Source organism: Ananas comosus, unplaced genomic scaffold (assembly GCF_001540865.1).
Source record: "Ananas comosus cultivar F153 unplaced genomic scaffold, ASM154086v1, whole genome shotgun sequence".
Taxonomy (NCBI): Eukaryota; Viridiplantae; Streptophyta; class Magnoliopsida; order Poales; family Bromeliaceae; genus Ananas; species Ananas comosus.
Genome location: NW_017893555.1, coordinates 722 through 14,350, shown reverse-complemented (window position 1 = coordinate 14,350; position 13,629 = coordinate 722). Strand labels below are relative to the sequence as shown.

Genomic DNA, 13,629 nt, shown 5'->3' with positions numbered 1-13,629 from the left:
CACTCAAATAACTTTGAAATTTATTAAATCTAATAGTAATTCAATAAATAATTTAATTTCTTAATTTTTACTAAATATAATTGTGACAATAAATGACTATTAGTTGACCGAACTATTAATTTTAATATAATCTTTAATTTAATTAAATAAAAAATTTATTTAAAATAATTAAAAGTTATGAAGATACTAAATTTAAAAGAAAAAACTCAAGAGTTGAGAGAGCACTATATTAGCCTGAAAAACTTTTTTAAAAAACAGATTACTCACCCTACCTTTTTTTAATTTTTTATATATAAAGTACCCTTATGCAAATTATGAAAATTGGTGGAGGGGGGAGGGGGCCAACATTGCTCTGCCGCCCCTGCATACTTAAGAGAGAGAGAGAGAGAGAGAGAGAGAGAGAGAGAGAGGGGAGGCATACTTAGGTTAATATATTATATGCGAAATTATACTGAAATACTTCTAAAAATATTATAATTTTGGGGGATTAGTGAGGGTGCGTGAAATGATAGTAATATATTTTTATAAGAATTCTAGCTCAAGTCATTATACATATGATACTCAATATAAATTATGTTACCTTTCGGCAGCTAATTACGTTTGCAACTAAATAATTCAATTATTTAATGTGAAAAAGTTTCAAAAAGCGTAACACCATCTGGTCTTAAAGTAAAAGATATTTGACATTAAAATATTGAAACAGTTGATCTTAGGACTAAAGTGCTCTGACATTTGTGATTTACTTTTCTGCATATTTTAATAATCTAGATCATATCAAATGTAACAATCTCTAAGTTTATTACCATAATTATATAAACTTTTGGACAATGCCCACAATCCCTCGAGTCAATGTAACACTTTGGAACATGTAATTATAAAAAGAAACAGTCATTTTTGGGTCCTCATTAAGAGGGCATATTTGGTGCAACATTATACCCAGGAACTTTTCAAATTTATGAAAATAATTTCTCTGCTTACTAGTGCAATTTCGTTCATTAAACAAATTTAAAAAATTAACTTTCATTTGTCGAGATGAATTAATCAAATTTAAGTTACAAAATTAAAAAGAAGCATCCTCAAATTTCAGAAACAGCGTCGGAGCATCAACACTCAAAAATCCAGCCCCAATCTTACTGCTGGTACAGAAATAATCCATGCAAAAAACAGAGAAAAAACCGTAAAAAGTATTTTCAAATAATAATAATAGATATAAATGCACTGCTCGATTCTCAAGTCTCAACCACCACATCCTCCGCCGCTGCCACATCCACCGCCGCCTCCACATCCACCGCCGTCGCCGTTGCCACCATCATATCCACCACCACAGCCGCCAGTGCTGCCGCCACCGCCGCTGCTGTGACTGCTGTCACTGCCACTCCCTCGGCCACTTTCCACAGCACTGATCGCTTCCTCGATCACAATTCCTGCAGCCAAACCGGCGCCCACTCCGACCGCAAGGCCAACACCGGCATTGTGGTTTTTGTGAAACTTCTTCGTGTCAACGTCACCGCCACCGCCACCACCGTAATACACGACATTGTTCTTCCCTTCGGATCCCCCATGGCTGTTATGATGGCCGCAGTTGAAGACGATGATCGCCGTTACAAAGATCGCCGCAACTACAAAAAATAGGAATCCTGAGAGCTCTTGAGTAGGATTGGTTACGCGATGTGCTACAAATAATTCTGCTAACGGCGCCCTAACCATCTTTTCTATGCTTTGAGTTGTTTGTTGCAGACCTGCAGCTCATCGAACGAACTACTAATACACAAGGGAAGGAAGGAAAAAAAAAATCTTCGTGTACGCACGTATGTTATCTCGGGTGTTAATTGTCAGTTAATTTAACAAATGGTTTTCTCTCAAAAAAATGATTAGAGACGTGATAGTTCTGTGTCAATTTTTGAATATTTTGCCTCTTTTTTTATTTTCGTTATATCGTTAAGAACATTTTGGTCTTCAGGTTGGCATATGAAATATTAGTCTACTCAAGAACAGGGCTGAAAATTGCGACAAGTTACGACATTTTAATGTCAACTGTGCTTATAATTTTTTTTTTTTTTAAAAAAAAAACTGCAAATGGAGGCCCGAACAAACCTTGGGTAAGGGGTTTTGCTTGAATGCTTATTTAACAAATTAAAACATACAAAAAGGAAAAATCAAATCAGACAACTACAGATAATAAGTAACAAAACATTCCTACTCTCACTATAGATGGTTAAGTAAAAGCATCAAAAGAAAACCCACATCAAACTAATCTAAGAATGAATTAGCATCAACCGCAGCCACTTCCACAGCCACCGCCATCGCTTCCAACGTCATCCCCGCCACCACTTTTCACGTAAGTAGCACGGCCATCACTAACATAATACACTACGGTGCTGCTTCCGCCACCGCTGCTGCGAACCGCAGGCAAATAAGGCCATTGATAGAGCACGAATTGATGAAAAGATCATACTTAGCAAGAAGAGAACCAATGAGATCTTCACAGCCCACTCGCCGCAGTGTTCATCCACATTAGAACTGCCATTAAAGAGTCTAACCATTGAACGTACCGGCAATTTCCAGAAACAAATTCCATGCCGAGAGAAAAGTGGATAAGCATAGATTCTTTGAAATACTTTCCCAAAGCAGTCACTCTCTCTCTAAACTTTCCCTCCGCATGTTAGAGAAAAGAAAACGGAAAGCATAACCAGTGGTCCTAACTGGAAAACTACAGTACTTCAAGATTCGGTATTGCTGTCATTTTAGTGTAAATGGTGTTCACCAATGTATATTTGGCTTAGATCCAATGTATTCCGTGATTCCGATAAATGGCCACCGTAATCAAAGATGCCAAGTTGGGAGAACAGGCGAACGGTCACTTACTCACTTTATACTACTTAGGCCTAGTTTGAAAATGCACAGCCACTTTGATGCTTCACGGCTCGCAAAAAGGCAAAGCAGAGTAGGAAAGGAATAATAGCAGAGTAAGAGGAGTTACTAATTATTGCAGAGCAGCAGCAACAACAACTTTAAAAGGATTCAAAGATACTGTACTATAAGTTATAAATCCTACATGTTTTTATCGCTATTATGATTTAATGTACAATGTACAATTTCTGCTGCATGCATCTCTGCAAAGGAGAAGAGCAAAGGATGACAAGAATAGAAGCTCTAGCAAATTTACATTTCTAGAGCACAAAGAATAAATCTAAACATGTTATTGAAAGTGGAGAAAAGAAAAGCTGAGGGAAAGAACTAAACCTTCCGCTGAATATACATCCACAAGGCCTACTAAGAAAGAAATATAAGGACACCCTCAACTTTTTAGAAATTTACGTTGCATTCCCTTAGGAAAACTTGGTTGAAATCCACATACTTGGACCAGTAACTGCGATACTTGGGCAATCCAATCTCTAACCAAGGTTTCATGTTGCCATTATAGTGTATTACTGCCGCCTTTTTGATATCCTCTTGGCGAATGTTTGGGTTATAACCAAGACCCAAAACATGCCACGACCGATCGAGGGGCAAAGTGCGATTCCAGAAAGTAACAAGACCAGCAGGAAGAGTTCCCAATTTCCACAATAGTCTGTCCTGGTTCTGCATATAGTAAACACCAGAATTCAGGTTCAAAGCATGATGTAATGACAAGCATAAATTATACCTAATAAAAGATTAAAAAAAGGTTTGAGTAACTCAGTTGAAATTTAAGTGTGAGACATGACCATAAGCAAAGAATTTTCCGCCAAAACCCAGGAAATGCACACAAAAAGGACAAAAACGTACAAAAGATAGTAACTAGTTTCATGGTTATGTAAGCGATTAATGCAATTTACCAGCTTCTGCCAAGAGTGGTAGACATCAGTTATGTTCTGCTTTCTCCACTCAACCAAGTCAAATATATTCATGCCATAAGCCCATCCACAAGCCCGAGGGTTGAAATTTTCGGCAATGAGAGGATTTGAGAAGTTGAGATATCTATCAAACCTGTGAAAGCTCTCGCCACAAGTCTCAACTGCACCATTAACTTTCCCTTTGAGATCAATAGACCAAAGGGCAGTAAGGTCCCGTTGGACTACAACATCATCGTCTAAGAAAAGCACTTTATCAAGCTTAGGGAATATCTCGGGTAAATAAAATCTAAGATGATTCAGGATGGAGAGGTATTTAGGGTTTCGGAACTTCAAGTTTTCATCAGAGATAGCTCGATGAGTCTTAAAGTAGTAATCAATCATGGATTTTGACCCAAGCTGCTTCAGAACCGGACTATAGCTGGAATTTAGCCATGTGAACTCTTCAACATTCCGAATCTGGATGGTCGCTTTGCCTGGCGGGTTAGCTAAAAACCACATTTTCATGGCTGCATAATTAAGTCTATCAGTGACAATGTGGAAGACATGGTTCTCTGGGTTCTGCAAGAAAATAAAGGTCAAATCATAAATAAATATCATCTCTTATTGATGGAAATGGTAAGAAAAGCGCAATCAATAACGCTGGGAACAAGTAAAGCTGATAGTGAGCAACTAGGACTTTGACTCGTAAAAGCTCTGTGTAGCTTGAATAGCTTGTAGGAGAAGACAATGTCAACCTATATTTTAAGCCTTAACCCAATAAGCAATAACCCAATAAGCAAGATGAACACAAGCAAGAAATTCACACTAATTCCAGATCGAAAGGCTCAATTCAAAAATTAACAAGACAAGACTCAGCATAGTTTATAAGCTTCAGGCAGAGTTCAAATATCCCCAAATTCTAAAGCTTAGCTCCACTGGAGCGTCCAAGTAGAAGCACAATTTAAATAAAGCTGTCTGAAGAAGCAGTAACAAGTTTTTCATTACAACCTATTCAAAAGCTACTTGCCCGTAGACAAAGGAGATGCCTCAAATTAGACCTTCTACTTTAGAGGCTCAAAATCTCATTTTAGCTTTTCATCACCACAAAAGCTTCAAAATTATTATCAGCCAAAACACCTAGTTTCTAGAAGTTCATGCTTTTTGAAGGAGAAGCTATATTAGACGCCACGGTAAAAAAACACTAAGCAGCACAGTTTTTGGCTCAACTTGGATCTGGTCTGGTTCGTTTGTAGCTGTATAAGTTATATAGCTTACCTTAGCATGCAAGACAGTAGAATTCACGACCACTGCTGCAGCTAAAACATTGTCAGAGAAGAGTGCATAATGATAGAGTTTGGGGTCTTCCAACTTTTCTTGAGTTGGAAACTCCTCCTGGCTGACATTTGAAATATAAAATTCGGTGGTGAGTCTCAGGGGAAGACAGTGGAGGCCTTTTGGTAGAGTTTTTGCTGCTAGCTGTGTTAAATAGATAGCCTGTTTCTTATGTGCATTGAGCTGTTCCTCAGTGGAGTGAAGAATCGCCTGGAGTTTGTTGATAACAGCAGAGCAGTTTTCTTGAATTTGCTTCCCCTTGGCCAATGTTTCCTCCATCGCCCGAAGTTTCTCACGTGAACTGATTAATGCAACACAATATAAAAAAGAGCTACTAGGTGTAAATGTTAAAACTAATCTCAAATGTTTTAACTTGTTAATCAGACTAAACATATTCTAAACTAGCAAACTATAGAAAATGCAAAATTTGCGTATACATCCGCAACTGCATTTTCAAACAGAACCTCCAACTAAATTTTTTGGATCTAAACTTCTCAACTAAATTTTTTGTTATTCAATTTTAAAAGTTCCCTCAAAAAGTTCCTGTCAAAAACTTTGAAAAATTCTATTATTAAGCTGTAGATATTCCATCAGAAAAGTTACAATGATGGTTAAGTTTGGAAAGAATTATCTGAAGTCAAACAGCACGTTGATCAAAGGGGAAAAGGAGGGATAAAAGGTTACTAGGTCACAGCAAACCAATGACAATTAGTGAAATTTTTTCACAACAAAGCAAACCAATAACAGGCGATGTAAGGTTACAAGGTCAAAACACTAATCAGTGAAACCAAAAAACGTACTTCGTATGTAATTCTGAGTCCTTGGTTGCATCGCCAAGTGCTCGTTCAACATCTCTTATCCGAGCTTGAAGCTCCCTGACGAAGTTGGTATTGCTTCTACAAAGGCCAAGATAAACCTTTGCCTTTACTAATTGATCCTTAAGTTGGCGCACTCTAACATCAGGTAAAGTCGTGGCACCACTACGGTCATTATTAGTGGATCTCCTCCTATGCTTTCGAGTACGAACTTGAGAAGGAACTAGTTCAGATGGCTTTCCATCCTTATTTCCCTGGATAATAGACCAAAATGTAGTAATGAATAAATTAGGAAAGAAAAAGAGGGTATTCAAGCAACAGATTTCAAAAACCAAAAAAAGGGGGAAAAAAAGAAGAAATCAAGCATCAGGAGAGACAAGATGTAGACCAATTCTCCAGGACAAAAAAAAAAAAAAAAACCCCTAAGCCGAAAGCTATATTTCCTCAATGAGTAGATGAATGGTCAAAAACTGATAAAGATTCAATTAAATCACATCAATTGGTCAATCCAGAAAGTAAAGACTAACAAATATAATACAGATAGTGATTAGATAATAAGAAAATATGCATGACAGGAGAATAGAACAAAACCTTGGGTCAAAATACAATTCTCACCACCCCCAACAATATTTTTCTGGAAACCCCTTTAGAGACATTCAAAGGGTCTTAATCACCGCAGAGTTGGCATAATTTGCTGAAGGGGCTAAATTGACACAGAACATAAATGCAACAACAGTTTGCCTCTCTTCTAAGACAATAGGGCAGCTAATTAAGATACCTTTCACGTCCTCTTTGTAGTCATTGACTCATCAAATAACAAAATTAAATTTTAAGGGATAAGTCCATCAGAAAAAGGATAATAAATGGCGCTCAGAGCAACCTCCAGTAAAAAGAAAATAATTTTACTTCCAAATTATCTTCACTGGTTGTATTGAAATTCTACAATCAAATCTTGAAACAAATGACGCAAAAATATGATGACATATCTCCAATATTACACAAATATAGTGTTTAGTGTTTACCCAAATAAAAAAGAGAAACTATAATATGATGAAGTTATCTCTGCAAAGACAGGTACATGAAATTATTTAGCTTTGATGACCAAGTCACATAACTATAGTCAAATTCGGAAATCTCATTCTTTCATCTTAGTCCAAGGAATTAGTTAAAAGTTCCATCCGCATAGAAGCTAAAGACTATAATGAAATTTGATAGGCCCAATTACCTGCTTCCATGGAAAAGTCGGAGCTTCAATCTTCTTCTCTTTGTTCTTTTCTTCCATTTCAGGCTTCTTGTCGCTTTCTCGGCTTGCCGCTTGCTCAATCATGCCCTTGTTTTCTGATTGAGTGCCCTCATTATTCTCCATATTCTTCTCCCCCTCTGCAAGATTCGCCGATCTTACCACTTGCTCAATTATGCCCTCCTTTTCCGATTGAATCCCCTCATCCATCACCGATAAAGCCCGACTCTTATGTTCTTGATCTCCGACCTTGTCTAATCCCCTCTCCTTTTCCTGATCTGTTGCATCGACTTTCTCATCTGAGCTGTCTCTTTCCAACTGCTTCCCTTCATCGTAGGTAGCCGATAATACTCGGCTCTTATGCTCGTCTGAGATCCCACGTGGCAATTCTATACAGAAAACGTGGCACTCAATCAAACCTTAACCCTTACTCCGTTAAAAAAACGCCCTTTTACTGTTCTATTCTCGTCAACAACCACAAATTAGAATGAAGCGTCATAATTTGGGGGAAACTAATTACTTGATAATGAGGGAAAGAGGGAACCTCACCGTTAGCTGTTAATGCAGTGAATCCGATCACCGATCGAGCTGAGATCGCATCGGCATTGCTCTTAGAATGAACAATCCGAACGGGTTCTTGAAGAGAATCAAAGGACACCTACAACCAGATCGTTCGCATCAAAATTAACCATCCAAATGAATACATTTTTAGCATAAACTTGTAGAATAATCAACTAAAATTTCACGGAAACCTAGAGGAAATAGACCAAGAAAAGAACAGCATTTTCTTCACGATTTTAAAAACAGAGAGCGAATGTAACAAAATTAAAGAGCGGGGGGAGAAAAAAAAAAAAGAAGGGAACTTACCTGATTCGGAATTTCACGACCAAAATCGCTAATTGCTGCAAACAATAAAATTAAATTAAAATTTAAAAATAAAAACCACCATTTAACACCGAAAAAGAAAGAGAACACCACTCGAGATCGTACTTTTCGGCCTCTTCCAATCGAATCGAACACTTACGGATTGAATTGGAGACCTTGGTGATCCTATCGGTGTAGAGAACGATGGGGGCGAGAACGGAGAGAAGGAGAAAGCCCAAAACCGTCCTCCTCTTGCTCTTCCTCGTCGCCATGTTAGCACCTCATCTCCTCCGCTCCCGACGACCCCCAGAAGCGCTTCTTGGCGACGCAAAAGCGGTAAATAACGCCCCCCAAAATTGCTTCTACAAATCGCTTCTCGAGCTCTGTTTCTTCTTCGTTGTTGCGAGTATCTACTCTCTACATCTCTCTCTCTCTCTCTCTCTCTCTCTCTCTCTGGATCTACGTTGTACTGCAATTTTCTTTTCTTTTTTTGTCCCTTTTATGAGAGGAAATTAAATTTCCTTGCTATTTTAGCGAAAACGCCGCGCTTTGCTTAACGTTTTAAGATCGCGAAATGAGCGGCTAGATGCCACGTGTCTTCAGATGTTAGATTTACTACCTTATCCTCCGTTGAGCGCTTGTCTTTTGTCGAATTTTGAGGGTGTTTTGGGCATTCCACTAGATTGCTTATAAAGACCACTAGAGGATAACAAGTGGGCTAAAATTTTCATCTCGTATGTAAACTTAATAGAAATAAATAACAGTTAATTGAATTCTTATCTTTGTATAAACATATGTAAATAATATTTTAAAATTGTATAAATTTAAATTAACTATATTATATCCTTAATTAGTTGTAACCATGAATTGATTTGAGAGATATACATGTAACACAGATGAAATAATTATTATAAAAGAAAATTTTCAATAGCAATAAAATCAACAAGAATAAAAATTTGGACGTTAAAAATATAAAATCACTTAGTTTAGTCTCTACTACAACAGCCTCCCCACAAATATATTATTTTTATAAATTATTGATGTAACAATATAGATAAAAATTTTTTATAATTTTCTGAAAACACTATATATGGGTACACAGATTTAGCATTTTACTTAGATCACGTGGAGACAGCTAAATCCAGGCTACGCCCGCGTGCGAAGAAAGGAAATTGGCCCACGTCACTACAACCAGAGCTTTTAAATTCGTGCACTATTAGGACAAAGGAGACCCACTAATCTGACTCGTCAGGGGGGAGATTACGCGGAGGCGTCGGCCCCAGGCGCGGTGGGATTCTTGGGATTCGCGTGCTAAAATGTTGGTACCACCGCCTGTTGTCGGTCGAGAAGGATTAAAATTTTGATTAATTTCATACATATCATTACAAATATAATGAATAATAATATATATCTATAAAGTCTAATTTTTATATATTATTTATATAAAAATTCTGATATTTTTAAATATATTTTTATCATTAGAAAATTTCAATTAATCATAAATTAAATACTTAATATTTATTTGTTTTTGATATTTTTATTCATCTTATATTATACCGTTATGACTTCTGAAGAGACATATTTATGATGATAAATTTGAAAATATAAATAATTTTTTAAGGCAACAAATCAGAAAAATATATTTGAAAATATTATAATTTTTATACAACATATGAAAGTTGAAATTTGTAAAAATATATTTATTATTAATTATATTTGGAGGGGCATGTATAAATTGACCCTTAAAATTTAATCCAACTGCCACTGAACCGGTTTATAATAAAAATAAATTATTTATTAAAAAATAATATTTGTATTATTATTAGGATTAAATTGATTGCGGTTCGAATTGCAACGAACTAAAAGTATTGAACAATTTTTTAAAAAACAATTTTGTTGATGTAGTTTTTACACTCTCGTTTTATCTCATCTAGAGCGGAGCTCCGAATACATCAAATTTGGAACCGCAAGGAGCAAAATAGGCATTTACTATTTCGAGTAAGCATAACCTGCCCCCGTTAGCTGGCACTACAAATCCACTAAAAATTGAAGCTTCCCGTTGAAGTTGAGCAATACCAACCACATTAACTTGCATATGTTGTCCCGTCGAATACGGTGTGTGAATCGGAATTTGAGGCATTAGAGAGAATAGCTTTCTCCCATATTGGGTATTTGTGGTTGAATTTTGAGTGTGGTTGTTAACTATTGCTTTTTCAATCTCAGTATTTGTTTTTCCTTCTTTGTTTCCATTGAGATAGTATGAACTTGCGTGGAAATTTTGGCCCATTAGTTACTAGTTTGGTAACACTATATATTCTTTAAATTCCTCCTCTTTTTTCTTCAATTTGTTTCAAGTCCCATGGCCATGATCGTAGATTAAACAGCAAGTACGATATGAATGGATCTGATCAAGCCAACTAAAGGAACACTAATTGCAGGCCCAAACCGGCCCATTTAAAGAATAAGGCCCAACCCAGCCCACAAAATCACGGCCTACCCGGTCACCGTGGCATTGGGCTAAGTTAGCTCGGGCACAATTTAGCTCAAATTTTTGTAGCAGGCCCTGTTGTTGTTTTGTTTTAGACCAAGATCAACCAAATGCAAATCAAGCCAATCAGGCTTTTGAGGAACCTTGATTTTCATAATTACAAATATATCCCTATAATGTGGGTCTCTTAACATTACCTCCACGACCATTTGTTCTACTGAAAGTTAAGATTGATACAAGCTCTACTTACTAACAAATTTTACGAAGTTTCGCAACACTTAATTATTCAAAACTTAAAAAAAGTGGAATTTGCCCAGAAATATTTCTTCTTCAATGATCATTTGACGTCGACCTTTTTAATTGCACATAGATTAGAAGAAGCAGGCCTAAAATATCATCTGCATGTGTACAGGGGCCATTTTTTTAATCTACAAAGCAAAGGTTTTGTTACTATTCTGTTAGTAGTGAAGTCCCAATCTACATATGATATGGACAAGGACATAACAAACTGTAATCGATCACATGAATTAGTATATCTCTTTACCCTATCAATTTGACTAGATGTAACACCATGCATAGGCGCATGATATATAGTACGTCTAAAACAAGAGGGGTTTTACTCTCTATTACTCCACGATCATCTTCCTCTCCGATGATTACTTATCTGTACAATATAATCCAAAACGAAGAATCTTTTTTATTACAATCAGCCAATTCTCCCCTGAATAGTTGAGGAAGCTACTTTTGTAAGTTCGTAATCTTTTATCATTCTCAATAGCGAAGGTTATCTCTTCTTTGCACAAAAGTAAGGATAAACTAGGAACTATATAAGACACTATATATATGAACTTGGAATAGGAGCCAACTCCTAGCTAGAATAATCAAAAACTGCATCTAAGTGGCCCCCAAAGGCTTTTTAAGGTTGAGTTTTTTTTGTTGAAGTCATTTTCTCCCAAATAAGCGAGGCTCTAATGATCTCTCAATATCGAATTATGAAAGTGGCCTATATCAACAGTAACAAGAGGAAATTCACAAGTTATTGATCATAAGTGACTACTTGAGTAGAATGATCAAAGATGCTTGTTATGCCCGTTTTGCACATTTATATCGGGAGATATATATGCAAAGTGCCACAGTTAAATCGTTAATACCGTTATTCATCCACGGTGTACTAAACACGCATATTCACTTCTTTTATAGCTAGGTTATTTTTGGAAGTGACAAAAAAAATGCGCATTTACGTCACTGAGAGCCTCAAAGATACGCACAGATGTGCGTTCATTGGACGTGCCGCCGCTTATCGTAATTATTTCATGGATAACGAAGTCGTTTCTTGCCTTTCATTAACTGCAGCTATCGTTCGCGCAAATTTGCTTATTTATAGCCAGGAGATCTACTGCACAAAGCTCTTCAATTTAACCGTTATTACCGTTAATCGTCCACGGTGTACTACGTACACACACGTATGAACTTATTTATAAATAGGTATATATATATATTTGATAGAGAAAGACCAAATATGCGCATTTGCGTTACTGAACCTCGAAGATACGTGCAGCCGTGCATTCATTGGACGTGCCGCCAATGATTCGAAAATGATTCAGTCATTAAATACTTCGATATCTTCGCACAGCAGATATAGCCTTCCTTATCTTTGCACAGCAGATTTAGCACGTCGAATAACGTATAAACGTGCATGGCCATTCGATGTGTCACGATTGATAAGAAATTTGATCCGTCCATTTGCCCAAACTGCACGCACATTGAACCAATATTTTCTCTATTATCCAATTACTAAGAATGCAACAGATACGCTACGACCTGATGCAAAATTGTGCAGTAAAAATAATTGATCTACTCACTGCAAACAATATTACAATCTATAAAACTCAACATTTCATGCAAAATACTCAGAATGCAACTAAAGAGGAAAACATTAATTTGTTTCCTTCATTGTCATCTTACAGTGTCGATAGATATTTCCATGTTCCTGTTGATTTCATCTAGCTAGAGCTTCTGCTTTACTCCTCCCCCACCCCCACCAAAAAAAAAAAAAAAAAAAAAAAATCTAAAACAGTTTTTGTTTGTAACTCAAATATATATTGTTTGGTATTCTAAAGAAATGCTCCGATTGACATTTTCAAAACTATTTAGCACTTATATATCTCCACTATATGACGACACTTGACTATTTTTCCTAATTTTATGATAATTTTATGATAAGAATAGAAAGAGAGAGAGAGAGAGAGAGAGAGAGGAATGATGACCTCTATCACTTCGCCGCCGCCGCCGCCACTGCAGCCACATTCGCTTAGCCCATCTTTCTCTCTCCTCCAGTGCACACAATAGGGACGAGGGGCTCGCGGAGCGCGGCGGCCCAGATGCACTCCACGTCGGCGTCGGCGTCATTGGACGGCCGAGGATCGCCGTCAGGGATGGCGATCGGGGCCGGCTTCGGCCGACAGAGGCGGTCCCCGGGGATGCCGATGGTGGCGCGCTGGCCGTCCACGAGCGACGAGAAGAACACGTGGCGCAGGTCCCAGCCGTCCGATTCCAGCGCCACCAGCCCCTCCCGCGCCCCCTTCCCCTCCCACGGGAACTCGAACACCCCCGGCGGCGGCCGACACGCGTCGCCCCACGATTGGACCCCCTCCGCCGCCACGTCCTCATAGCGCTTCTTCGCGTTCTTCGACTCCCTCGCCGCGTCCTCCTCCCTCCCTCGCTTCTTCTTGCTCTCACGATCCATTCACCTTCGATCCACAAACATTATAATAAATAAATAAATAAATATAATATAATAAATATAATAAATAAATAAATAAATAAAATGAGTCATAAAATTTTGTTCGCATTAGAGATCGATCGACCGTGCACGCAAACACATTGTGTTCGTACCTCAGTTCGCTCGGTCGGACGATGCGGCGTTCGCTCACGAGGAAACAATAAGGGGACGATGCCTTCGGTTGGTTTCTTTGGTTCCATATATATATAGAGAGAGAGAGAGCCGTATGGAGCTCGAGGTGCTTTGGTTTCGAGCTACGCGGACCCTAAGCTGTACCCGATAACCCGTTTAAG

At 37.8% G+C, this 13,629-nt stretch overlaps 2 protein-coding genes across 2 annotated transcripts; both read right to left on the bottom strand.

Moving 5' to 3' along the window:
- Positions 1-1,236: 1,236 nt before the first annotated feature.
- LOC109706296 (loricrin-like) lies at positions 1,237-2,543 on the bottom strand. The gene is made up of 2 exons (XM_020227067.1): positions 2,375-2,543; positions 1,237-1,619 (listed from the first exon to the last, which is right to left on the bottom strand). Exons 1-2 carry the CDS (start codon positions 2,541-2,543, stop codon positions 1,237-1,239), a joined length of 552 nt encoding a protein of 183 aa, XP_020082656.1.
- A 495-nt stretch (positions 2,544-3,038) lies between these two features.
- Positions 3,039-8,577, bottom strand: LOC109706297 (probable galacturonosyltransferase 4). Its single transcript, XM_020227068.1, has 8 exons — positions 8,227-8,577; positions 8,070-8,104; positions 7,752-7,860; positions 7,188-7,591; positions 5,948-6,216; positions 5,091-5,448; positions 3,819-4,394; positions 3,039-3,582 (listed from the first exon to the last, which is right to left on the bottom strand). Exons 1-8 carry the CDS (start codon positions 8,336-8,338, stop codon positions 3,307-3,309), a joined length of 2,139 nt encoding a protein of 712 aa, XP_020082657.1. The 5' UTR covers positions 8,339-8,577; the 3' UTR covers positions 3,039-3,306.
- Between the last annotated feature and the right edge of the window lie 5,052 nt (positions 8,578-13,629).